Raw genomic sequence first — 23,554 nt, forward strand, 5'->3', positions numbered from 1 at the left:
TGCGGGTTTCGCTGCGGCTCGATTTTCGTTACAGACTCGTTTCACCTTGCTTTGCATTCGAGGAACATTTCGTCTATTGAATGCTACCTACCTCCCAACGCTCAACACCCTCCGTCCCACGACTTTCTTCCTCTTGTACAATCCTTCCTGCTGCTCGTCGCTGCCCCTCCCTCCAATATCTGCCCCCGAAACCCGCTTCGGACGACCTCCTAGCCACGACGAGTCGCGCTCCCTTCTCCTCCTCCTCGCCGTCCCTTCTCGGCTCTTTCTCGTTCCATCCTCCCGTCCACCCACCTTCTCTCGCTTGGTCACAAGAACAGAGACCTTCTTGATCGGACGTAGTAGCTCGTAAAAGGTGAGCAAGCCCTTTTTTCCGCCGTTAGAGCTCGCTTGAAGCTGAACTTTCTTCCCTTCCCTTCCCCGCGACGTGATTCAGCTTCCCTCCCTCCCCACCCGCGATGCTCCTCCTCGTCGCTGCAGCTCAGCTCGCGTTCAGCTTCATGAACGTAGTGATAGAGCTGCTCGATAGGAACACGCCTGTACCCATCACGACCATCCAGGTGAGTCGAGCGAGAGCTGAGAGGGGAAGCGAGAGAAACGGGAAGTGCTCCGTTCAAAAAGTGGGCGAACTCGAGAGCCCAAAGGGAGCTCTGGGACTGCCAGAAACGAGTCAGAATGGCTCGGCTGCACGCTCTGCAAAACGCTCTCAGGCTCTGTAGCAGCAGCACAAAACACTGAGCTCGGCACGTTCCTCGACGAAGCTCAACTCCTCCTTCCTTCCGCCGATCATCGCCGTCGCTCCCTCCCTAAATCTCCTCCCAAACTGACTTCTCGAACTCTTTCTCCCTCAGATCGTCGCCGTCCGAATGGCCATCACCTACGCCGGTAGCACCTCCTGGATGCTCTGGAGGAAAATCCCGAACCCTTTCATTGGCCCTCCAGAGGTCCGACGGCTCCTCGTCGCTCGAGGCGTTGCGGGCTTCTTTGGTCTGTTTGCGGTTTATTACTCGCTGGGGTACATGACGTGAGTGATATTGGAACTGTCTGTGGGTTGGGCGGGCTGGAAGGAGGAGGGAGGCGGGAGGGAGGGGAGAGAAGGAGGGGATGTTGAGCTCGAGCTGATCTCTTTTCTCCTTCTTCCCTTTTCTTTCTCTTTGCTTCACTTCGAGTCACCAGTCTCTCCGACTCGACCACCCTCACTTTCCTCACTCCTGCCCTCACTGGTCTCTTCGCTCATCTCTTCCTCGGCGAAACCTTCACTGAGCGAGAGCTCCTGGCAGCTCTCGCTTCTCTCGTCGGAGTCATCTTCATCACCTGGCCTTCCTTCCTGTTTGGAGTGGGAGAGAATGATATATCTGGGGAGAGAGTGCTTGCATGGGAGATCAAGGAGACCCACGTGGCGTTGGGAGTGAGTCTGTTGGGAGTTACGGGCGCGGCTGCTGCTTGTGAGTTCGTACGCGTCAGAAGCGTCTTCCCTTTCCTTTCAGCGACATTTGGAAATCGTAGACAAGAGGCACCTCGACGAAAGAATACTGACTTCCGCATCTGCCTTTCTCCCCCAAAAAAAGACACCATCATCTCCGCCATAGGGCGACGAGCTCACGCTGTTCACATGGTCGCGTACCTCTCCGGCGCCAGCTTAATTGCTACCATCTCGTACGTACCTTCATCTCCGTATCCCGTCTTCCCCTCAATAGCTGAATTCAACATCGTCCATCTCTTCCATCCGCTTCGCTGTCACAGAGGCATGATCTTTTTCCGAATCCCCTTCGTCTTCCCCTCGACCTTCCGCTCTTTCGTCTACCTCATCTCCGCTGGAGTCCTGGGATGCATCGGCCAAACCCTCCTCTCGATAGGATTGCAAGGAGAGAAAGCTGGAAGGGGATCGTTGGTCATGTTCTTGCAGGTGAGCTGTCGCTTTTCTTCTCGTCGTCGCGTCTCGCCTCGTCTCGTCGCCGCTGACTTCCCCTCCTCTTCGGTTCTGGATCGACTCAGATCATTTTCTCCGGCCTCGTCGATCGGCTCACCTTCGTCCACCCAGATCGACTCCCTTTCTTCTCTTTCCTCGGATCCGTCATCATCCTCCTGGCAGCTTACTTCGGAACCGTTCGTTCTCCTCGACCTATCTCCTCTCTCCTCTCTTTTTCCTGACACCCTCCCTCCTCCTCTTCCCGAACCAGTTCCACAACCTCACCCACCCCTCCTCCAACTCCTCGCCGACCTCCCATTCCCCTCTCCACCCACAACACGACCTCCCTCTCCACTCCCCTAAAGTCGATCGCCGAACCCACCTCAACCCGAACCAGACCCACGCGTTCTCCTTCCCGCCCAACTTCCTCTCGACAGCCAACACCAAAACACGTCCCCTCAGCAGCTACGTGGGGATTCAAGCTCAGTCTATAGCGGGGAAACTCGCTCAGACGCTTGGGCTGAGTCCGGGAGGAGGGACGGGAAGGGAGAGGGAGAAGGAGAAGATCCGTTTAGGACCCAACGGGAGTGGGAACGGGAGTAGTTCTCGGCCTTTGACGGGTGGGTCGAGCTACTCTGGCGGTGGTGGTGGTGTTGGGAAATCCTTGCTCGGACTGGCAGAGGAGAAGAAGGATGGAGGAGCGACGTTTGGAGTGTCAAGTTCGAGTTCGTTGAATGGTGGGCCGAAACCTTTGTCGCTGGAGAAGGAGGAGGATCAAGAGTGGGAGACGGCACGAGCTGGCAGTAGTGGTGGATCGTTGGGGTTGGCGAGTGGAAGGAAGAGTCCGAGGTCGTTTGCTGTGGGAGGGGTGCCCGGCGGGATGGGGATGGAGAAGATTAGCTAGGATTTGAGGGAGTGGGGGGCAGGGAAGAGGAGTGAGTGATAATTCGTAGATTCCTTTGTGTTCGTTCGGTTCTTTGTTTTGGGTTCCTCTTTCGTCGTTCTCCTCGACGATGCTTGTTCCTCGTTCTTCCTCGTTTTCGTCTTCGTTTCGGTCGTAGTCTGTATGGTTCTACCGAGACGGGAGATCCATGATCATGTTGTATAGACCTCTTCTTCCGTTTCGCGTCTTCTTTTGTGTGCTGGGTGAAAGGAAAGCGAAAAAATGAAGACGCGTCGAGTTCGTTGAAGGAGCGGCAAGGCTGCGAGGATCGATGGGACGACCAGTCTCCGTCTTGCGACTTCACCTCGACTCGCTGGCACACAACGAGCTAGCTAATTTCCAGAGACCTGCTTGACAGAACGAGATCGATGCGATGCAAGTGGATGAAATCGAACGATGACAGCGAGCAAAAGATACAAAGCCAAACCCAAGAAAGTGAAACGAAGAGGCCAAAGGATTGAAGAAATAGAAGTTCTAGCAGCTCGGCATTAAGAGAGAACGGCGAGGAGATGAGCAGAGAGGACTGTGCACGAGGGAGGAAGGAAGAACGCGTCAGTTCCAAGATCGAGATCGAGAACGAGGCAGCGGAGAGAGAAGCAACGAACCATCAGACTCCTCGGCGGTGACTGATCGGAAAGGAGAAAGAGGAGAGAAAAACGTCAGCAAAAGTCGGGAGGGACTGGAAGTCTGTGAGAAGGAGCAGAGGAGAAACTCACTCCTGAGCAAGATCCTCGTAAACTCCCTCGCAATCGCCGGCTTCTCGCTCTCGAGCCTATCCCAGGAGTCGACGTCGAGTTTCCAGAGATGACTGCTCTGTCCAGCAACGACGGTAGCGTTCCTTTTGGTGCGAGACATCATCGAGAGCTCTCCGGCGACGGTAGCGGCGAGCATGACTTCGAAGACCTGGAGGAGAGAGATGAAGAGAGGGAGTCAGAGGTTGATTTTCAGGCCGAGAGTGGAAGAGAGTGACAAGACTCACTTGTTGAACGTGATCGGCGTACTAGGGTAGCGAGAAAGGAGAGGAGAGAGTCAGCTTCGAGCTCGAGAGCCTTCCTCGCACGCGTCCTCGACGTTTCCATCTTCCTCGAACTCACGATGTAAGTAGCCTGCAGCTCTCCCGACTCGATCACATACAGCGCATCCGCATCATCTCCTTGATTCCAAACCGCCTCGCCAGCGTAGACGTGTTGGGACTGGAAGTAAGGAGCGAGCTCGAACCAGAAGTCGATTTCTTGCGACGTGTAGGAGGAGAAGGTTCGTCGAAGGATGGGAAGGGGAGCGGCGAGTTCGACGGTTTCGGGATGAGGAACAGTCAGTTGGAGGGGTTGGTAGCGGGCGTGTTCTAGGGGAGGGAAGAGAGGAGATGAGGTCAGAATCGGACATTCAGAGGAGAGGAAACGCGTCGAGATCGATCGTGCTCACCTGAGGCCATGACTGCATCTCCAGCTTCGGTGAGGTACTTCCTTCGAGGACTGTTCTCGAAGGTCTCTCCTTGTCCGTAGGATGCGACGTGGGAGGTGGGGACGTCTGTGAGGAGAAGAAGAGATCGAGTCAGATCGGATCGCGTCGAGGTCAAGTCAAAACGAGGGAAGATGCTCACTTCGAGCCTTGGCTTCCTCCTTGGGGGCTCGGTTTTGGTAGAACAGGGTACTGTAGAGATCGATGGAATCGTCAAGAGTCAGTTAGTTCCGCCTTGAGAAGGGCGAGAGAAGCTCTGGCACTCACAGGTATTCGTTCTCCGTCCACTCGAGAGCAGCATTGAGGGAATCGAACGTCCAGACCGTCGAATTCTCCTCTCCTCCCCAGAGACCGACGGATCGAAGAGCCTTGTGCGACTGGCTGCCGAGGACGACTCCACAGAAGACGAGGATGACCCGCTTCGCCGTCAAGAGTCGATGAATTCGAACGAAGGCTTCCGCTGCTGAGAAGTCGAGGTCGTTGACAAAGCTCATGTCGACGATGAGGAAACTCATTGACGCTTCGGTGGCGAGAAGCTGGGTTTTGAGGGGGGAGGGGAGACGAGGTGTCAGAGAAGGGAGGTGGGAAGAAGGAGAGCGGGAAGGGACTCACGTGTCGGATTCGATCCTCGACTGCAGAAACGGTTCCGAAGAACAAGAATCCCTGAAGCTTCAAGACCTGCGTATTCTGTCCCGATCTCTTGAGGTACTGAGTCTGGACCTGAGGTCGTCGAACCGTTGATCGAGCATCGACTCCGTTGAAGACTAGCGGGAAGTGAAGAAACGGAGACGCGATCAGCTACGAGCATCCAACCGAAGGGCAAAGGAAGACTCACCACTTCGAATAGCAGACCTCTTGCTCGACTGAACGACGAAGAAGATACAGGCGAGGACTATGCCTCCGAGGAGACCTTGCACGAAGTCCCAGACGGTCATTCCTGAGTTCGAGAGAGAAAAAAAAGGAGGAAAGAAGGTCAGCAGCTGCTACTGGCCTTTCGAGCGAATGTTCTGGACTGACCGAAGACGATGGCGAGGATCACGACGTATTCGTAGTGAGAGACCTTGTTTCGGGTGTCCCAGAGAGCCTGATCATGAGAGACGTGATCAGTCGAAGACTTCGATGCGACGAAACGAGAGGACGAGAACGGGCTTACCTCCTTGACGAGATCGAGTCCGAGAACGAAGATCAAGGCACCCTAGGAAATAATGAGGAACCAAAAGTAAGCTCGGAAAGGCTGAAGAGATCGAGCGGTCGAAGACGTACAACGACCATGACGGCTGGAGACCGAGAAGAAGGGAGGGAGGTCAGTCGGCGATTCGGTGCTGGTTTCGTTGAGCTTTCAAACACTCACGAAGGTAGCCAATTGCAGAAGGACCTGAAGAAGATCATCAGAGGGTCAGCATGGGAATGACGCAACAAGGGAGAAGAAGAAAAAAGACTCACCGATCAACATCACTCCGGCGGTCGCAGCAGCAAGAAGCATCCCCGAGAGACGCGATCCTCCTCCGACTCGGTAGAACAGAACAGTGTTGACGTAGCAGAGGTAGTTGGGAACGGTTCCGAAGCAACCGGCGAGCATGCTGGAGGGAGGAAAGGCATCGGAGTCAGTCGACGGCCGAACGAGTTCGGGATCGAAGGAGGACGACGACTTACTTCGAGAAACCATGAGCGACGAGCTCTCGATCCAGCTTGACGTTATCCTCGTTGAGCGAGACTCCAAGAGAAGGGACGTTGAGAGGGACGTGGAGGATACCGAAGAAGACGAGAGCGAGTTGAGTCTGGTTTGAACGAACACGCGTCGAAGGAAAGAAAGTCAGTTCCTCTCCTTCTCTCTCCCTCCTCCTCTCGTACGACCTCAACTCACAGGGAAGCAAGCCCAGAACGCGTCCCAATCCGTCAACTTGAAGTCGAACAACGTGTAGAACGTGTACCAAGGCTTCGACACCTCCCCCACGTCGAACACCCATCCCGTGTTCCTCAACGTCGGGAAGTCGACTCCGATGATGGCGATCACGATGTAGAATAGGACGGGGATGACGAGGAAGTAGATGGGGAGGACGAGTTCGTGGTTCCAGCGCATGTTGATGAGTCGGAAGGTGAGGGCGAGGAGGAGAGGAGTGGACCAGAGAGCGATTTGGTGGAAGGAACCGAAGAGGGCGACGAAGGTTTCGTGGTCGAGTTTGATGCCTTCGCCTTCGATTCCAGCGGCGACTTCGAGACTGTGAGAGGGACGAAGAGGTCAGTGATGGATGAAAACTGCGATGGAAAGGCCTGAACGCACCCAGTCTCGATCAGGAAGACTCCGACTGAAGGGTGAGAAAGGAAGGGGTCAGCTTCGTTCATCTCTCAATCCGAGGAGACGGTAGAACTCACCTCCTCCGATGCAGCCGACGAGAATGTGGCGAGGGAAGAACCCAACCAGGACTCCGAGTCTGAACCTTCCAAGGACCATGAAGACGATTCCTGTGAATGAAAAGGCCGAGGTGAGAAAGGGAAGGACGCGTCGAGACAAAGAGCAAAGAGGGTCGAGCTCACCAGTCAAGATTGCAGAGAAGGCGAACGAGACCATGGTAGTGGCGATGACGACGTCGGGCTGTAAAATAATGATGGAGATCCGAGGTCAGATCGTCGCTTCAAGGGAAAGGAGAGAGACGACGCGTCGAAGAAAGCAGGGCGATACTCTTCAACGACCCCCTCATCACTGTCGTTGAAAAGTATGTGCCAACAGAAGAAGAGAGCGAAGAGAAAAAAAAAACTCACCTTATCCTCCCCAACCTTCGCCGTAATCACCCCAACGATGATATGGAAGAACGGAACCGCCTCGATCATCATCGACCCGTTCCCTCCCTTGAAGATGGATCCTCCCAACGTGTAGGTCAACTGCGAGATGATGCACGACATGAAGAACATGGACACTCCGATCGATCCGAAATCGGTGAAGATGAGGTTCGCAGGGAAGGTGATCATCCGTAAAGAACCCCTCAAAAAAAAGGAAAACGCAAAGTTCAAAGCAAGATCGAGTCAGCCTGGAGGTCTCACTCGGTTGAGTCGAACAGGAACGGGGCTGAGGGCAAGAGGAGATGAGGGGAGAGAGGTGGAAGGGGAGGTGGAGAGGGAAGAAAGAAAGAGTGCGAGGAAGGGAGAGGAGAGGGGACTCATCATAAGAGACTCCGTCCAAAATGTTGAGCAGCAACCCAAGGACGACAGCAGGGATGACCTTCACTGGTTCCACCACTGCATGCTGATAGACCTCTTTCCCAGTAGGTCGATGGAAGTCCTTCGAGTTGGGAACGTGTTGAACGAGACGCGACCAGATCGTCGACCTCGGTTTCGAGAACTCCTCGATCTCTCCTCCTCCTGGTCGACCGTTGACTCCAGCTGAAGAAGTCGAGTGCTTGGAGAGGAGAGGGGATCGTTCGTCGTGGGCGAGGGTAGGGGAGGATTCGTCGTCGAGAGGGAGGGAGGAAGTGGATCTCCAAGCTGGGTGGATCTCGTCCGAGGGTTCGTCGTGGTCGTGTTCTGGTTCGTCCTCCTCCGAGTGAGCTCGAGCGAGTTGGATGACTGAGGCTTTGGGAGTGACGGAGGAGGAGTAGGTTTCGATGGGACTTCCTCGTTCGAGGGAGATGGCGGAGTGGAGGGAAGCAGGGGTGGGAGTTCGACCTGGGGAGAAAGCGACGTCCTGATGCTTCTTCGACGACGGTTCGTCGTGCTTGGTCTCCTTCAACGAGTTGGGTCGCGTTGACTGAGCACTAGGCTGACCTGACGATCCTCCCTCGACATCTGCTTGAGCGAGCATGACCGAGAGTGCTGAAGGACCTCCGTAGGACCTGGAGGGAGGCGACTCCTGTTGCGTCGAGAGGGTCGGGACCGTTCCCGTCGAGAAAGGGTGGTGAGGGACGGAGGGGACCGCTTTGGCAGGATGGGAGAAGGACGCAGGGTGATGGAAGGATCGAGGAGTGGGCGAGAAGGAGGTTGCTGACGTCTGGTAGTCGCTGGGTTTGTTGGCGAGCTCTGCGAAGCGAGCTGCTGAGGATCGAATGGAGGAGGAGGTTGCGGAGAAGGAAGCGGGAGCGAAGGTGTGGGCGGTTTGCGAGAATCTATAGGGACCCAGAGAAAGACGAATCAGATGTTAGCATTGCGTGCTGAGGAGGTCTGAGAGCGATTTGGAAGGCTGAAAAGATTCGGTAGCAGTGGAGATTGCCCGAGGGGAGGAGATTTGGGGGAAGAGGGAGGGGAAGGGACAAGGCGCTTGATGACGACCTCGTCTCTCTTTGAAAGAAGAGGGAAGGCTTATCCGCTCCCAATGGAAAACCTGCCGGCCCCTAGAAGGGAGGGAAAGGGAAGAGGACGAACCTCCTAGCACTCATGCCTACTCCTCGAAGGATAGACTGCTCGGGAACGACTCTGGCTCCTCCTACGTCTGCACTTCCATTCGAGAATCGAGAGAAGGCACTCCCGACCTCGTTCTCTCCTCCTCCTCCTCCTGCTCCTCCTGAAGCTCCCCCAGTGCTCTCCTCGTCCCTGGCGAATCCCGAGAAGGATCCGAGATGATGTCCGTCGTCCGAGTAGTGCTTGCTTCGAGTGGAACCGCCCCGTCGATGAAGGACGGTCGAAGGTGAGGTCGACGTCGCGGATTCCTCTCCTTCCTCTTCGCTCGTAGGAGGAAGGTGAACAGAGGGGATGGAATCTTCCGTAGAAGGCATGGTAGGAGAGTTGAGTGGGTGGTGGTGAAGGCCGGAAGGGAGGGAAGAGCCTTGTCCTCAACAAAAAGGGAAGGTCACAGTTGGGAGGGAAGGGAAGGGCAAAACAAGCAGGAGATAAGTCGTCCAGGCTATTTGATCTCCCTTCATTTCTCTTACAGCCTAAAGATCTCACACGTCGGAAGCAAAGCGCCTATCTATCTAGAATCTTCACAGTCAGGTCGTCAAGGTCGTCAAAGAGTGCAAAATCGAGCGAAAAAAAAAGCAGCACAGATCGCTTGGAGACGAGAGCCGGCGGGAGTTTGGTTGAGCTCGCTTGTCCTGCTCCCTCTCAGCAAGACCACGCTCCTCCAATCATCTCGATCATCACGTCGATCGAAAACAGAGGAAAGAAAGGTGTGCTCAGCTCGGAACGTTCTCGAAGAGGGAAGCGGAGATTCGAGAAAGAGAGAGAGAAGAGAGAGTGGGAGAAGGACGAAGGGAGAGGGCTCAACGACTTCCTCCGTCCTCCATTCCCAGAGATCCAGCTGTGTCCTCGGGAGTTATCGTTTCGCCATCGTACCCGAACCTGCGATTGAAGACGAGCCGGGAGTGGACGGGGAGGAGGAGAGAAGGGAGGTTCAGCGAGGAGAGGAGGAGAACGCGTGGGATGCGAGCTCGAGGGGATTGAACGAGAGATCTCCAGTAGGAAACGAGCTTTGAGTGGCCAAGTAGATGCTCGAGACCTCCCTCAATCCATATAGAAGACTGATGGTGTGGGGAGAAGCGACACGGGCTAGAGCTGACCTCGTTGAAGGGTAGGAGGAGGCGGTCAGCTCGCGTCCTCCTCGTTTGGTCGTGGTCTTCGTCCTTCACTCCTTCTCCGTCGACAGCAGATCAAAGTGAATAGGATGAGTACGTACATCTGTTCCGACCTTAGAACAGTAGGCCACTTTCAGCTGAACACGATGGATGGAACGAAGGAAGTCAAAGTCGACGTGAGGTGAGCTTCGACCTTTGCATCCTCCTCTCTTCTCCCTCCCCCTCCTCCCTCCTCGTCCCCAACCATCCCAAAACAACCAACACTCACGGATCGAAAAAGTCTTTCCGGCTTCGGTGCTTCTTCGTCTGCCATCTTGTCAAAAAAAAACTCAGAGGAGGATGGACGTCAGGCCGACCCTCTTGCCCACAGCCCTTTTCGCTTTTTCGAACGGCCTTCCTTACCTTTGTTCGCTCCCAACTCCTTCTCTCTCCTCCCCCTCCCCCGTCTCCCTTTCTCCCTTCCTTTTCAGCTCTCTAGTTTCTTTTTTTCAAGATGGAGCGAATGCCAGTGCAGAGTCAGTTCACCAGTGCGGCCAGTACGGTGGACCCAGCGGAGCAGAACATCGCCGTGAGTCTCAACGAGCTTTTCTTTGGTTTGAACGAGCTGGTGGTGGCGATGGAGTTTATGGGAGCGGTGGAAAGGATCGTGGAGGGGACGTTACAGGGGGGTTGGAGGGTGCTTTACCAGACTGGCCGCTTGGGGGGAGGGAGGGAGGAGGAGAGGTAGTGAAGAAGAAGGGGAGGAGGAGGAGGTCGGATGCTTCCGTCATCGACGACGGTCTTCCTCACCTCTTTTCAGCTCCTCAGCTCTCTTGACAGCGTATAGATCGTATCTGCACGTAGAGCGGCGATATGTGGAGCAGCTTTCGCCTTTGGAACGAGCTGCTTTGGTCCTGACGAGCTACCTTTGCTGGTTCAAACCGAACGAGAGCTGACCTTCTCCTCCTTCCTTCCTTCTCCTCTCTTCTCCCGTCCCTCGTTGACCTTCGCTCCTCTAGATGTGAGTCTCCAGACCTCAAGTCTTCCCATGGTCAACATGCTCAACGCGAACCAGTTCACTGACTTTTCCCTACACTTTCCACCCTCCCACCACTCGAATCCTTCTCGTTCTTCCCCGTCATCCTGCCTTCACTTTCACTTCTCGCTTCTCGTCGTATAGCTGGAAGATGAAGAAGCTCGTGAAGAACCTCAACGCGTGAGTCCTTGTCCTCTCGATCTCTTGAAACCTTTGCTTGAATGCTAACCTGCTCTCTTTCTACCTCCAGCGCTCGAGGAAACGGAACCAGGTTCGTCTGGCTTCCGAGCTCTTTCGCTTCTTCGCTCTCTCTCGGACGACGACACGGCTACTGACGCGTCTCCATCTTTGGACTTGATTCTGAACAGTATGATTTCCTTGATCGTCAAGCCTGGAGTGAGTCCTCGTCCCTACAACAAGCCGGTCGTGGTGACTTTCACCTCGGGTCGACCTCCCCGACGCACTTCGTTTCTCTGTCTTCCTTCCTCGGTCGCTGATGATCTTTCTCCCTCTTTTTGCTACCAGGCTGCCATCTCGGATTCAGCTGCCATGTTGACGCACGAGTACGGAACCGCTTCCAACATCAAGTCGCGTGTCAACAGGCTCTCGGTCCTTTCCGCCATCACCTCCGCCCAGGCTCGTCTCAAGCTCTACCACAAGGGTGAGCACGTCTCACGACCTCCTTCAGGACGAGCTTAAGCTGATGACTGTTTCCTTCTCTCCACAGTTCCTCCTAACGGTCTCGTTCTCTACGTCGGAACCGTCCTTACCGACGAAGGAAAGGAGAGGAAGGTCACTTACGACTTCGAGCCTCACAGACCTATCAACACGTGAGTTTATCGTTCTTCTATCTCTCGTCTCGTTAGGCGAGCGTCCGATCCCTCGGATTCTGTCGTCGGAAGATGCAGAAGAGCTAACGGCGCGTCCGTTCTGCCTCCTTCTCTTCCAGCTCCCTCTACCGATGTGACAACAAGTTCCAGACCGAGGCTCTTTCCGAGCTCCTCGACTCCGATACCAAGTTCGGTTTCATCATCATGGATGGATCTGGAACCGTGAGCAGCTCTTGATACCCTCGTTCTCGCTCGCCTACAGCTCGACTGACGCGTCGACTTCTCTTCTTCCCTTCAGCTCTTCGGAACCCTCTCTGGAAACTCTCGAACCATTCTCCACAAGTTCACTGTCGATCTCCCCAAGAAGCATGGTCAGTTCATCGATTCCTTTCGCCATTCTCGCAGCTCGACTCTCGAACTGACCCCTTCGTCCGATCTCGTTCCGTTCCACAGGTCGAGGAGGACAGTCCGCTCTTCGTTTCTCGCGTCTTCGTATGGAGGCTCGACACAACTACGTCCGAAAGGTCGCCGAGCACTCGGTTCAGCATTTCATCACCGACGACAAGGTCAACGTCCAGGGTATCGTTCTTGCTGGTTCCGCCGATTTCAAGTCCGAGCTCAACCTTTCCGATCTCTTCGATCCTCGACTCGTCGCTAAGGTCGTCAACATCGTCGATGTCTCTTACGGAGGAGAGAACGGTTTCAACCAGGTCAGTCTCATCTACTTGGTCATTTTCGTTCGAGAGGCGAGAGGCGATTGAACTGACACACTTGCTCTCTTTCGTTCAATCTCAGGCCATCGATCTCGCCGCCGACTCTCTCGCCAACGTCAAGTTCGTCCAGGAGAAGAAGCTCATCCAGAAGTTTTTCGACGAGATTGCCCTCGACACTGGAAAGTTCGTCTTCGGAATCGAGGATACCCTCAAGGGACTCGACATGGGAGCCGTCGAGACTTTGATCGTCTGGGAGAACCTCGAGACCATGCGATACGTTCTCAAGAACGCTGCCAACGGTTCGTTCCTCTCCCTCCAACTCCCTGCCTCCAGCGTGAGAACGTCCTCGCTGACCTCGCTTTTGTTGGGTTTCGCAGAGGAGATCGTCGTCTTCGCCGACAAGGACCAGGCCAAGGATCGAGAGAAGTTCATGGACAAGTCCACCGGTCTCGAGATGGAGAACGCTCAGGAGCCTCAGTCTCTCCTCGAGTGGTTCACCGAGAGGTACAAGGATTTCGGAGCTACGCTCGAGTTCGTGACCAACAGGTCTCAGGAGGGAGTGAGTTCTTCGTTTCTCGTTCCGTTCCTCGTTGAGACGCGTCTTGCTCCTTCCTGACCACTCGGCTCGTCTTCCTTTTCTTTCTTCTCCAGGCTCAATACCAGAAGGGATTCGGAGGAATCGGAGGTATCCTTCGGTGAGTCACAACCCTTCGAAACTCAATTCGACGAACTCGAGAGCTGACCTCGTTCCCTCCCTCCCCTTCTCTCTTCTCAGTTACCGAGTCGACTTCGCCAACCTCGCCGCCCTCGACGAAGACGAGGAGGACGAGTTCTACGACAGTGACCACTCCTCGGACTCCGACATCTGAGGATGCGGCGACCTCCTCGTCGTTCAGGACAAGAGGAGGAGCGGGGTGGGGTTGGTCGAGGAAGTCGAGGTAGAAGAGGTCGTCGTCGTCGTCGTCGTGGAGGAGGAGGAACAACAACAGTCACAGGAGGAGGAAAAGGAAGGAGGAGAGGAGGGAATCTTTCACGGAACGTCGTTTGTCTCAAGCGTTCTCTTTACAAGCTCTCCGCGTCCAGCATCGACGCACCCGCTCTCTCTTTCCTTCCTTCCCTTTGTTCAGTTTCGTTCTTCCTTCCTTTCGCGAGTTCTCGTCGATTGCGGCTTTCTTTTCGTTGTCGATGTCGTCGACACTTTATCCCTCTACTTTTCTTCTCTTCTAGTCTCTTCTCGTTCCCTCTTTCTTGCTTTGTGAGCGTCTTTAGTTCTCGTTCTTGTACACTTGCCGCGTCTTGCCTGCCTAGAGGAGCTTTTTCCTCGGCTTTTTTGAACGCTAGACCTTTCTCTTTTACTCTCTCTCTGTACGATCTCCCTGTTTTGATGACCTCTTCAGCCTTTAGATCGGACTGGGGGAGCAAAAGGATTAGAGAAGGTGTCGCAGAAGAGACGGACGCGACGACAAGGCTTTCAGTCCTTGCTCGATGCTTTAGATCTTGGTACAAGCTAAAATGTCTTACTTAGCCTTACTTGCTCGGAAGAACCGCTCGAGCGAGAACGTCCATTGAGATACAGCGTTGAGTGAGATGAAGATCGATCGACGACGCGTCGCTAGCAGCGACCTGTACGCCAGGAAAAACGAGAAGGAAAATCAGAGTTAGGGAAAAGTCACGATCCTTTGAAGTAGCGGTATATGAATGGAGATTGAACTAACGTGAAGACCAAAGCCGTAAGAGAAACGAGATCGGGAGAGAGGATAAGCGACGCGACGGCGTTAAGGCATGGAGGCTGATTGGGAGAGATGAAGCAGGGAACAGAGTTCAGCTCGGTGAGAGGCCAAAATGGAATGAAAAAGGAGCAATACTGACCGAGGTGTGAAAGCTAACGGAAGGGAAGAGGGCAGAGAGCGGAGAGGAGACGACGCGACGCGACTTGACGGATTTACTCCTGCAAACCGAGGGAGGAGCTTGTAAGTTTTCACCCCGATCTCCACTTTCTACGACAGTGGGAGAGTGAGACTTACGTGTCGTGAAGCCAGATCAACAAACGAAGAAAGAGAACCGTCCTCCTCCACCAAGCTCCATCGTTCGAGCAACTTCTCCACCTCCTTGTCTCCTCGACGAAAGTGGAACTCGTTCTTTCGGAACCTCTCCCTCTGAACGATCGTCCTGAACTCGACCTGGACTTGAGCTCCGGATGGAAGCTGCTGAGAGAGCGTCTTGGTCGCTCCTGCGACGGATCCGTTGACGGACTCGTAGGTCAACCTGACGAGGAGACCTTTGGCGCTCTTGATCGACGAGGGAATCCTAGGGTCAAAGGTCGAGTCCTCCTTGTGTCCAGAGGTGTTTCGCATCCTGGCATGATCGTCGAGAGGGAGGTGGAGAGTTCGAAGCTGGGCTCCGACCGGGGAAAGCAACGACGCGACGATCTCGACGTTTCGACGGTCGAGATGCTCGGAGAAGGCGTCGTGGGTGAAGCATTCCTGGATTCCGAAGGCGGTGCTGCTATAGTAGGCGTCCTCTCCCTCCGACATGCCTTCGGGTGGGACGTATCCTGGCTCGTTTCGTCGAGCTGCTTCTCTCGCGTCTCCAACCTCCACGATCTTGTTGTAGAGGTAGGCGTGAGAGGAGTGCTGTCTCTCGAACAAGTTGTTCGTTTCCTTCCTCGTGGAAAACCTGAGGTGTTGAAGGTTCGGGAGCTTGACGGGGGAGAGTTTGACGTGAAAGTCGTACTCCTCGTTTGGGTCAACGTTTCCCTCCAATCTTGAACGTTCGATCGATCTTCCCAATATCGTAAGGGACCGCTGCTTCGCTCCCAACGCTCAACTCCCTGATCCAATCCCTTCTCTGCTTTTCGGCCTTTCCTTTGACGTGGAGGAGTCCGATCTTTGGATCGAAGAGGGAGACGAAGTCCGAGGGTCGGTAGATGGTGATGGACCTCCAAAAGAACGGGAGAGTGAGCTCTCGGATGCGCTTGGAGGTGAGGAGGAGCGACGTCGAGCCTCGGAAGGGGGTAGGAGTCGTGGTAGGAGGCTTTTTTCGATCAGGATAGTAGCCGAAGATGCTGACCCCGAGGGGAGGGGAGGAGGGAGGTTCGACGGTTCCAGGTTGGAAAAAGTGGGAGAGGATTTCGATGAAGACGTCGTCGGGAAGATAGGGAAGAGGCATCTTGAAGGAAAAGGAGAAACAGGTGGAAGAGGGAGATGATGATGGTTGAGAGGAGAATCGAGGTTGGGTTTCGTCAAGGGGAGGAACTTAGAGTTGACCTTAACGACGATGCTCTTCTTCAACCAATCCCTTCTGCTCTTTCTCGGACTGAGCTCGTCAGCTCTAGCTAGCGACGCTCCAGATGGGCCCGCTGAGGATCCTCGTTTAGCTCATCCAGAGGAGGGAGTCTACACGGGTCGTTCGTCCATCTTCCCTTCCTTCTTTTGCTCCTCCTGCCTCTCCTCCCTGATTTCGCCAGCTCCCCCTTTTGAGAGCTCTATAGCTGACCTCGCTTCTATTCTATCCTTACTTCGGATACAGCTCTCGCTGACGGTGGAAATTGGAAACATGTCAGTCTTTCTGAGGTCGAGAAGGAAGGAGTTGAAGTCGAACAGTCGAGCTCACCCCCGGCCATCTCCTTCGCCAGGCCTTCGACAAAGCTTCCTCCCTCCTCGCTCAAATGACCCTGCCAGAGAAGATCATCTTCGCTACAGGTCACAAGGGCCCTTGCGAAGGAAACATCCCTGGAATTGAGAGACTCGGGATCCCTCGGTTCTGCATTCAAGACGGCGTGAGCTCGCATCTCATCTCTCCCTCTCATCGATTGAAGCTGATCGCGATGTCTCTCCTGTTGCAGCCCACCGGTCTGCGATTCGAAGGTTTTGTCTCTCAATTCCCGACCGCGCACACGGTCGCAGCGACTTGGGATCGAGATCTCATGGAGGAGAGAGGGAAGGGGATGGGAAGAGAGTTCAGGGGAAGAGGTGTGAGTCGTCTTTTTCGTTCAACAAGCTCGAGCTTCCCTGAGACGTTCCATTTCGATACCCTCCAGGTCCACACTCATCTCGGTCCAGTAACAGGTGGTCCTCTCGGTCGGTCTCCTTTGGGAGGAAGAAACTGGGAGGGCTTCTCGCCAGACCCTTTCCTCTCCTCCGTCGCTTCCTACATCACCGTCAAGGCTATCCAAGATCAAGGAGTCATCACTAGTCTCAAGCACTTCATCGGATACGAGCAGGAGACTTTCAGGACGGCCGTGAGCATCATATCCCTCTCTGCGTCCCGTCCTCGCTTCGTCTCGTTCACGTCGTTGTGGCCTTTCAATTCCGCTGACCTGAGCCCTGAGCTCTTTCCTTTTTTGCTCTCTTCCAGAGGTGGCGAATCAACGGAACTGTTCAGACTTTTCGACAGATCTCATCGGACATCGACGGTTCGTGAAACCAACTCACGCTCGACGCGTTCGTTCGAGCTTCGAGAACTGACTGGTCTTCATCGAAAACAGACAAGACCCTCCACGAGACCTACCTTCCCAGTTTTGCCGAAGCCGTTCGAGCTGGATCGGGATCGGTCATGTGCTCTTACAACTCCATCAACGGTGAGCGGGTTTCCACTTTTCTTCGTCGTCGTCGCCGTCGATCTCGACTGATCTCGTTCTTTCCCCCTTAACAACCAGGAACTCACGCTTGCGAGAACGACCAGCTTCTTAACACTATCCTCAAGAAGGAATTGGCCTTCCAAGGCTTTGTTTTGTCTGAGTTCGTCCAGTCTCAAGGAGTGCCTTCGTTGGCGAGACCTTCGCTGATCAGTCTTGATCTCACTATTTTGGTACAGTTGGGACGCAACTTGGTCGAACATGAGCTCGGCTCTGAACGGACTGGACCAAACGTAGGTTCTAGACGTTCGACGGACGTCTTGACGCGTCCGAGACTAATCGCACCCTTTTTCCTTCCCTCTTCTTCTCCTTCAGCATGCCAGGCCAAGGCTTCTCCATCGGCGGAGACTTCGGAGCAACTCTCGTCGACCTCGTTAACGAAGGAGCTGTTCCCATCGAGCGAATCGACGACATGGTTCTCAGGTCAGTTCGATCGACCCATCGCGTCGTCGTTGCTCAAAAGCTGATCAGCTATTCTCTTTCCGTAGAGTCTTGACTCCTTTCTTCCACCTCGGACAAGACAAGCACTTCCCTGACTCTCCCACTAACGAGCCCAGGGATCTAACCGGTGGACTGCTCGTTCAAGGCAACGAGTCCGATCTTCAATTCGGTGGGTTTGCTTCTGTTTCTTCTTCTTTGAAGGTCGACCGAGTCTTACTGATTCTTCGCCGAATCTCAAAACAAATGAAGACTTGACGGACGATATTCCTGACGTTCAAGGAGATCACTGGAAGATCATCAGGAAGATCGGAGAGGAGTCCATCACGTTCGTCTCTCCTTTCCCTCTGCCCGCTTTGTTTTTTTTTCTCTCTGCGACCCGTCTGCTCACCGAGAATTCTCTCCTCTCTTTCAACTCTCGTAGTCTACTGAAGAACACCCACCACTCGCTACCCATCAAGAGATCGACTCGTCGCCTCGCCGTTTTCGGTTCCGACGCTGGACCTTCTCTGTACGGACTCCAGAGCTGTGGAACTGATAACTACTGTCACGATCGCAGTAGACCCTACTTCTGGCCAGGTATATCTTCAACCTTTCAACCTGAGTCTGGTCTCCTTCTCGAGCTCAGACTGCCTCTGACTTTTCCTCATCGCTCCTCGTCTCCGTACAGGAACCGTAACGACGGGAGCTGGCTCTGGGACAGCTTGGGCACCTTACGTCGTGAGTCAATATCTATCTTTCTACTGCATCAAAGCTCGAGCTGATCCCCTTCGTTCTCGAACAGATCAACCCTCTCGAAGCCATCACGCGTCGAGCTCGACGTTCCTACACGGGCCACACACAAGTCGACTGGGTTCTTGACGATACCGCCTACGACTACATCAACATCACTGCCACTCGAGCTGAGCAATGCCTCGGTCAGTTAAGGGGTCTCCTTGCTTTTCGTATCGATCTGAGGCTGACGATTCTTTCGTGGCCTCCCGCTCTCAGTCTTTGTTTCTTCGTTCGCCTTCGAAGGCTACGACCGAGACGACCTCTCCCTCTGGAACGATGGAGATCGTCTCATCGAAACTGTTGCTAGTCATTGTGCTGAGACGGTCGTTGTGATCCACTCACCTGGTCCGGTGTTGATGGAAAGATGGGTGAGCTCGTCTTCGATTTTTTCGTCGTCTTCGAGTCGAACTGACCTTTTCTGGGGCTCTTTTCTCGCTCAGATCGACCACGAGAACGTCACTGCCGTTTTGATGGCTTACTACCCCGGCCAAGAATCTGTGAATCGAGCTCTCTTGTTATTTTCTCTCCGTTCAACCGTTCTGACGCGTCGTTTTTTGAACAGGGAAACGCCGTTACGAACGTCCTCTTTGGAGACGTTTCTCCTAGTGGAAAGGTTCGTATAGCTCCCATCTCTCTCTTCCATCTCCCACTGACTCGTTTTCCTCTTCTCAGCTTCCTTTCACCCTCGGAAAGAGCCTCGAAGATTGGCCTCCTCAAGGAATCATCGACGAGCTCGTCGATCAACCCAACGCGACCTTCCCAGAGGGAAACCTCATCGACTACCGATACTTCGACGCCAACAGCATCGAACCTCGGTTCGAGTTCGGGTTTGGCTTGAGGTGGGGCGGCTTTTCTTGCCTTCGGAAGAACGATTCGCAACGTCGCTGACCCTTCCCTCGTCGTCGACCCTTACCGCTTGCAGCTACACCACCTTCGAATACGGGAAGGCTTCCGTCAAGGTCAAGCACTCTAAGGATTCGAAGGCCTTGCAACCTACGAACGAGAAGTTTGAAGGGAAGGGAGGGTTGTATGACCAGCTCTAGCGAGTTCCGTTTTCCTCTCTCACACGTCTCGACTCGAAGACTGACCCTCCTCTCCTTCCCTTTCTTCCTCAGCGTCGTCTCGATCGACATCAAAAACACAGGTCGTCGATCAGGAAGCGAAGTCGCTCAACTCGTGAGCTCTTTCCGTCTCCACGAACCCTCCTGCCTCGTCCTGACTCCCTCGCCCTTCCTTCTCAAGTACCTCACCTTCCCCTCCTCCACCCCTTCCCAACCTCCTCTCCTCCTTCGGGGATTCGAGAAACTTCACCTCAAACCCGGTCAAACCAAGACTGCTCACTTCCCTCTCCGAGCTAAAGACCTCAGCGTCTGGAGTGTGGAGAAGCAGTTGTGGGAGATTCCGGAGGGAGAGTTGGTGGTGCGAGTTGGGAGGAGTTCGAGGGATCTGGGAGAGGCGATTGAGTTGCCTGAGCTTTCGTAGTGAAGGGGTGTCTCAAATGAGACTGTATGCTTGCGGAGGGATAGAAAGGGAGGGAGGTGGCACATGAAAGAAACGAAAGAAAGAGAGGGAAAGCAAGGTTTAGGAGAGGGAGAGGGTTCGTGTGCGAGAGCGGAAAATGCAAGTGTACGAGGAAGAGAAAGGGTGCCACAAGGAAGGAGAAGGGGAAAGGAAAGGATCGTTCAAAGGCGTATAGTATGGAATGAAGAGTGAGGGGAAAGCAAAGGAAAGGCGACAGGAAAACGCGACAAAGCGAAGCCGGAGAGACGTGACGAGAACGAAGCAGAGAGTAGTCCAAGGAAGAAGGAGAGGAGAGAGGATACGAGAGAAAAAAAGAGAGTGCTCTATTCAGGACGAAAAATGAAAGGGTAGCGCGAGAGGGGAGAAAAGAGAGACAAGAAAAAGCAACAACCAAAACCGAACGCGTCAACCTCGACGTCCTCACATCCTTCCTCCTCCCCCCCTGTTCTTTACCCCCGCCCTCTCCAGGATGCTCCCCCTCTTAGCAAGTCCTCCAGTCTTCTCGAAGACCACTTTCTTCTCCTTCATCGCCTCAACAGGAGCAGCCATCTCAGGCACGACGTCTTCCCTCTTCTTTTCCGCAACTCCCCATCGCTCGTCCCTCCAGCCAGCAACCCTCGCCGCCGAGTACTTCAAACTCCCCTTCCTAGCATGTCCCAGCCCTCCTCCTCCACTTCCAGCACTAGCAGGTCCGACGCTCGAGCCCGTGTGGTGCTGACTGAGCCATCCAGTCGAGTTGGTCGAAGTCGAGGACGCGTTGGAGTTTGTTCGACCGTGGGAGAGAGGTCGAGGAACCTCGGAGAAATTGGTTGAGAGGATGGATCGAGGTCGAGGAGGAGCGGTCTTGGGGTACTCTCGAAGGTGGGAGGCGGTTGGGTCGGGAGCGGAGGAGGTGTTGATGGGAGCGGGAGGGTTGGGTCGAGTGAAGGTCGATTTGGAGAGGGAGGAAGTGGGAGGGATGGGACCGGCTTGGACGGGGTTGGCTCGAGTGGAGGAGGATAGGATGGGTCGAGAGGTGATGCGGAGGGAGGAGGAGGAGGTGGTGGTAGAAGGAGGACCCGTCATCGTTCGAGAGAGGGCTGAAGGGAGGTACATCGACGACGGTCGAGCGGAGGGGAGGGTGGGAGTTGGCGCTCGAGAGGTCGAGGAAGAGAGGAGGGCGTTTCCTGTTAGAGTGACGCTGAGAGGTCGAAGGAGTCGTCGAGAGGTATCGACGCAAGCTCTGCACCAAACTCCTCCCGTGCTGTCGAGCTTCGCGTCCTCGTCCAACTGTCTTCCGCACCCCACGATTCCCTCCCCTCGAAGTCGAAGCGTCTGACGACCTCTTCCTTCTCCTCCTCCACACGTCAAGCAGGTTTTGTGCCACTTGCTCGAGGAGGGTCCACCGATAACGCCTCGTTCCATCGCTCCGACCGTCTTCGAGCAACTGCCGCACCTCGACATCCCACCGAGCTTGGGAAGCGTCTTTCCTTGAGCGTAGATGTTGGAGGCTGGGGAAGAAGCGGATGGGTAGGCTTTGTTGAGGTTGGCTCGACCGGTGAAGGGAAGAGGAGGAGGAGGCATCGAAGCGGCGTTGTTGTTCGTTTGAGGTGGGACGGCTTTTCGAGCGATGGAGTTGGACGGTTTTCGAGGTTTTGGGACTTGGGGTTGTTGCTGCTGAGGAAGGTAGGACTTGGGTTTGGATCGGACGGTGGAGTTGAGGTCGTCCGTTGGGATCTGTGGAGGACAAAAACGACGCGTCAGTTTCCTCGAGAGAGCTCACGACGAGAAGCAAAGATCAACTTACTACTCGAGTGGGTCTCGGAGAATCCTCGTCAACAATCCTGCATCCTCTCTCGACTTCCAGCATCAAATCCTCCAACTCCAACTCCCTTCGATCCGACACACCGACTGGGCCTGCTCCTCCTCCTCTGGCCGACCCACCCGCCAACAAATCCAACCCTTCCTTCGAGTTCCACACGTCCGAGAACGTCCCTCCCGAAGCATTATCTGAATCTCCTCCCGAAGAGGAGAAGGTCGAGAGATCCGATCCCGATCGAACGAGATCGTACATGGTCGATGGTCGAGTCGAGGAGGACGAGACCTTCCTCGAGGTCGAGTCCCTCAAGAACGAGGGTCGAGCCTGAGTCGAGAGAGGGTTCTCTCGAACTTCGAGCCTTCGAGTCGAGGGAGATTGGAGAGGGTGTCGAGGGGAATCGGCTGGGTTGGTGGGAGGAGTGTAGGTGAATCGGGAGGCGAGGTCAGAAACGGAGGGACCTGCTCGGCGAGAGTTGGTCGGAGTGGTGTTGTTGGAAGTGGACGGCATGAAGGAGGATCGTGGTCGAGATTGAGAGTTGAGAGAGCTGGTGGGAGTAGTGGAGAGCCCTCCGAGGTTGGCCTTGGAACGAGAGGAGGAGGCAGGGAGAGGATCGGATCGTTGGGTGGTTCGAGATTGTTGTTTGGCTGACGAGGTCGTAGGAGGAGGAGGAGGATCGAAGAAGCAGGTTTCGCAGGTCGGCAGTGATTCGAGGGAGATGAGAGTAGCTTGAGAGTGGCAGGCTATAGAAGCAGAAGGTCAGGTCAGTGTCAAAATCGGCAAAAAAGAGAGAAAGAAAGCGCGACTCACTCCTGCAAACGAAACACCTCTCGTGCCAGACCTGTCCTCGATTCTCCATCATCGGGTCACCCCTAATCCCCAGAACGGGTCTCCTACAGCTCTGACAGGCACCTTTGCTGTTCTCCTTCGTGTAGCAAGAGAAACAGAGGAACCTCGCGTCGGGGCTGAGATCAAAACAAAAGCGACGGTCGTCGTCAGGCACGAGGGTTGAGCTCTCCCACCTCTTCCCAAGCGATTCACCGACGAGAGCATGGACTCACCTAGCAGGATCCTGACCCTCGGCGGGATAGATTGTTCCTCCTCCTCCAGCGAGCTTTCCAAACGCTCCGTTGCAGCCCAAACACTTCGCGTTCTCTGGAGTTCTTCCGAGGACAGAGCCAAAGACCTTCGTGACTGATCCGACGGAGGATCCCGTGTTGTTTGGGATGAGGGGATGGTAGGCTATAGAAGGTGGAGATTCGATTCGAGTTGCTGTGATGGGACGAGGAGTAGAAGGAGGAAGGGGAGGAAGAGTTTTGTCGAGGAGGGATGAGCTCGAAGTTGAGGCTGAGCTCGAGGGTCGAAGGTGGGTTGAGGTAGGAGTAGAGCGAAGGATAGGTCCAGTAGGAGTACCTTGTCGAGAGGATGATGCGGAAGAAGGTGGAGTGCAGTATCTGAAAGAGCGAGAGAAGAAGGTGGGACGAGAGAAGACAGGAAGAGGCAGCGAGTAGAACGAACGTCAACACGAGGGAGGAGGGAAGGGAAGAGCGAAACGCAGAGGATGGAGAGAGATCTACATACTTCTTGTGCCATCTATCGTTCTTCTTACCAGCCAGAGGGGTAGTAGAAGCGTCTCGCGCATCTTCAGGGACTGACAGAAGGACAAACGGTGAGCTGGAAGGCAAAGGGAGGGAGGAGGATACAGTACGGGAGAAGGGAGCTCGCTTGGGAGGAAGAAAGGAAGACCAACCTTTCATGCCACAGGATGAACACCTCTCTGTTAAAAAGTCTATACGAGTACCGCAAGAGCAGTACATGAGGGAGAGGAAGAAGGGAAGAAAGAGTGAGGGAGAAAGGGAAGAAGAGGGGGAGTGGTGGGTGGAAGGCAGAAGAGCGAAAGCAGGCGCATTGTTTTCTCCTCCTCAGCTTTGGATCTCTCGTTCTCTCGAGAAAATTCTCTGAACTACTTTCTGAACTTTGAAGGACTCATCCCCACTTCGTAATCTCGATCTCGAGCAAAT

The 23,554-nt window shown here is 54.6% G+C and overlaps 6 protein-coding genes across 6 annotated transcripts; 3 read left to right on the forward strand and 3 right to left on the reverse strand.

The window, feature by feature from the left end:
* Window positions 1-458: 458 nt before the first annotated feature.
* BDY24DRAFT_342986 (DMT family transporter) lies at window positions 459-2,151 on the forward strand (the record flags this gene model as incomplete). The annotated part of the gene is made up of 6 exons (XM_076637508.1): window positions 459-560; window positions 852-1,024; window positions 1,177-1,445; window positions 1,569-1,656; window positions 1,744-1,906; window positions 1,996-2,151. 6 exons carry the CDS (start codon window positions 459-461, stop codon window positions 2,149-2,151), a joined length of 951 nt encoding a protein of 316 aa, XP_076494453.1.
* An 857-nt stretch (window positions 2,152-3,008) lies between these two features.
* Window positions 3,009-9,181, reverse strand: VSB1 (Vsb1p). The gene is made up of 23 exons (XM_076641418.1): window positions 8,664-9,181; window positions 7,470-8,407; window positions 7,071-7,279; window positions 6,846-6,903; window positions 6,684-6,773; window positions 6,592-6,616; window positions 6,175-6,529; window positions 5,964-6,088; window positions 5,754-5,890; window positions 5,662-5,685; window positions 5,574-5,587; window positions 5,464-5,505; window positions 5,328-5,394; window positions 5,146-5,247; window positions 4,923-5,074; window positions 4,578-4,846; window positions 4,453-4,502; window positions 4,275-4,379; window positions 3,947-4,194; window positions 3,832-3,852; window positions 3,569-3,755; window positions 3,458-3,478; window positions 3,009-3,375 (listed from the first exon to the last, which is right to left on the reverse strand). The coding sequence occupies exons 1-23, from the start codon at window positions 9,011-9,013 to the stop codon at window positions 3,341-3,343; spliced, it is 3,624 nt and encodes a 1,207-aa protein (XP_076494454.1). The 5' UTR covers window positions 9,014-9,181; the 3' UTR covers window positions 3,009-3,340.
* Window positions 9,182-10,977: 1,796 nt separating this feature from the next.
* Window positions 10,978-13,238, forward strand: SUP45 (translation termination factor eRF1; the record flags this gene model as incomplete). Its single annotated transcript, XM_076642763.1, has 12 exons — window positions 10,978-11,006; window positions 11,077-11,097; window positions 11,195-11,222; window positions 11,352-11,487; window positions 11,554-11,656; window positions 11,776-11,878; window positions 11,955-12,027; window positions 12,110-12,366; window positions 12,452-12,668; window positions 12,747-12,928; window positions 13,021-13,064; window positions 13,145-13,238. The coding sequence occupies 12 exons, from the start codon at window positions 10,978-10,980 to the stop codon at window positions 13,236-13,238; spliced, it is 1,287 nt and encodes a 428-aa protein (XP_076494455.1).
* Window positions 13,239-13,886: 648 nt separating this feature from the next.
* BDY24DRAFT_443192 (uncharacterized protein) lies at window positions 13,887-15,660 on the reverse strand (the record flags this gene model as incomplete). The annotated part of the gene is made up of 4 exons (XM_076644744.1): window positions 15,140-15,660; window positions 14,394-15,045; window positions 14,085-14,158; window positions 13,887-13,992 (listed from the first exon to the last, which is right to left on the reverse strand). The coding sequence occupies exons 1-4, from the start codon at window positions 15,535-15,537 to the stop codon at window positions 13,887-13,889; spliced, it is 1,230 nt and encodes a 409-aa protein (XP_076494456.1). The 5' UTR covers window positions 15,538-15,660.
* On the forward strand, window positions 15,646-20,189 carry BDY24DRAFT_396270 (beta-glucosidase; the record flags this gene model as incomplete). The annotated part of the gene is made up of 22 exons (XM_076641419.1): window positions 15,646-15,775; window positions 15,898-15,926; window positions 16,004-16,147; window positions 16,214-16,342; window positions 16,409-16,609; window positions 16,726-16,783; window positions 16,856-16,948; window positions 17,027-17,108; window positions 17,185-17,238; window positions 17,321-17,428; window positions 17,494-17,615; window positions 17,696-17,771; window positions 17,868-18,022; window positions 18,114-18,163; window positions 18,228-18,360; window positions 18,434-18,585; window positions 18,658-18,714; window positions 18,780-18,830; window positions 18,890-19,056; window positions 19,140-19,259; window positions 19,333-19,393; window positions 19,460-20,189. The coding sequence occupies 22 exons, from the start codon at window positions 15,646-15,648 to the stop codon at window positions 19,697-19,699; spliced, it is 2,412 nt and encodes an 803-aa protein (XP_076494457.1). The 3' UTR covers window positions 19,700-20,189.
* Window positions 20,045-23,510, reverse strand: BDY24DRAFT_134788 (uncharacterized protein). The gene is made up of 6 exons (XM_076636036.1): window positions 23,284-23,510; window positions 23,115-23,184; window positions 22,595-22,987; window positions 22,344-22,498; window positions 21,525-22,276; window positions 20,045-21,454 (listed from the first exon to the last, which is right to left on the reverse strand). Exons 1-6 carry the CDS (start codon window positions 23,348-23,350, stop codon window positions 20,159-20,161), a joined length of 2,733 nt encoding a protein of 910 aa, XP_076494458.1. The 5' UTR covers window positions 23,351-23,510; the 3' UTR covers window positions 20,045-20,158.
* Between the last annotated feature and the right edge of the window lie 44 nt (window positions 23,511-23,554).

This window comes from Mrakia frigida (assembly GCF_051309035.1).
Source record: "Mrakia frigida strain ATCC 22029 unplaced genomic scaffold BDY24scaffold_26, whole genome shotgun sequence".
Lineage (NCBI taxonomy): Eukaryota > Fungi > Basidiomycota > Tremellomycetes > Cystofilobasidiales > Mrakiaceae > Mrakia > Mrakia frigida.

What these genes read in the sequence shown, in the direction of transcription:
- VSB1 (XM_076641418.1), bottom strand. Translation starts at nt 9,013, where the DNA reads ATGCCTTCTACGGAAGATTCCATCCCCTCTGTTCACCTTCCTCCTACG. An exon ending in TCGAGGATCGAATCCGACAC is followed by an intron (nt 4,847 to 4,922) that starts GTGAGTCCCTTC and finishes CTCAAAACCCAG; the next exon opens with CTTCTCGCCACCGAAGCGTC. An exon ending in AGATGCAGTCATGGCCTCAG is followed by an intron (nt 4,195 to 4,274) that starts GTGAGCACGATC and finishes TCCCTCCCCTAG; the next exon opens with AACACGCCCGCTACCAACCC.
- BDY24DRAFT_134788 (XM_076636036.1), bottom strand. Translation starts at nt 23,350, where the DNA reads ATGTACTGCTCTTGCGGTACTCGTATAGACTTTTTAACAGAGAGGTGT. An exon ending in TTCATCCTGTGGCATGAAAG is followed by an intron (nt 23,185 to 23,283) that starts GTTGGTCTTCCT and finishes TCCTTCTGTCAG; the next exon opens with TCCCTGAAGATGCGCGAGAC. An exon ending in GAGGTGTTTCGTTTGCAGGA is followed by an intron (nt 22,277 to 22,343) that starts GTGAGTCGCGCT and finishes CTGCTTCTATAG; the next exon opens with CCTGCCACTCTCAAGCTACT.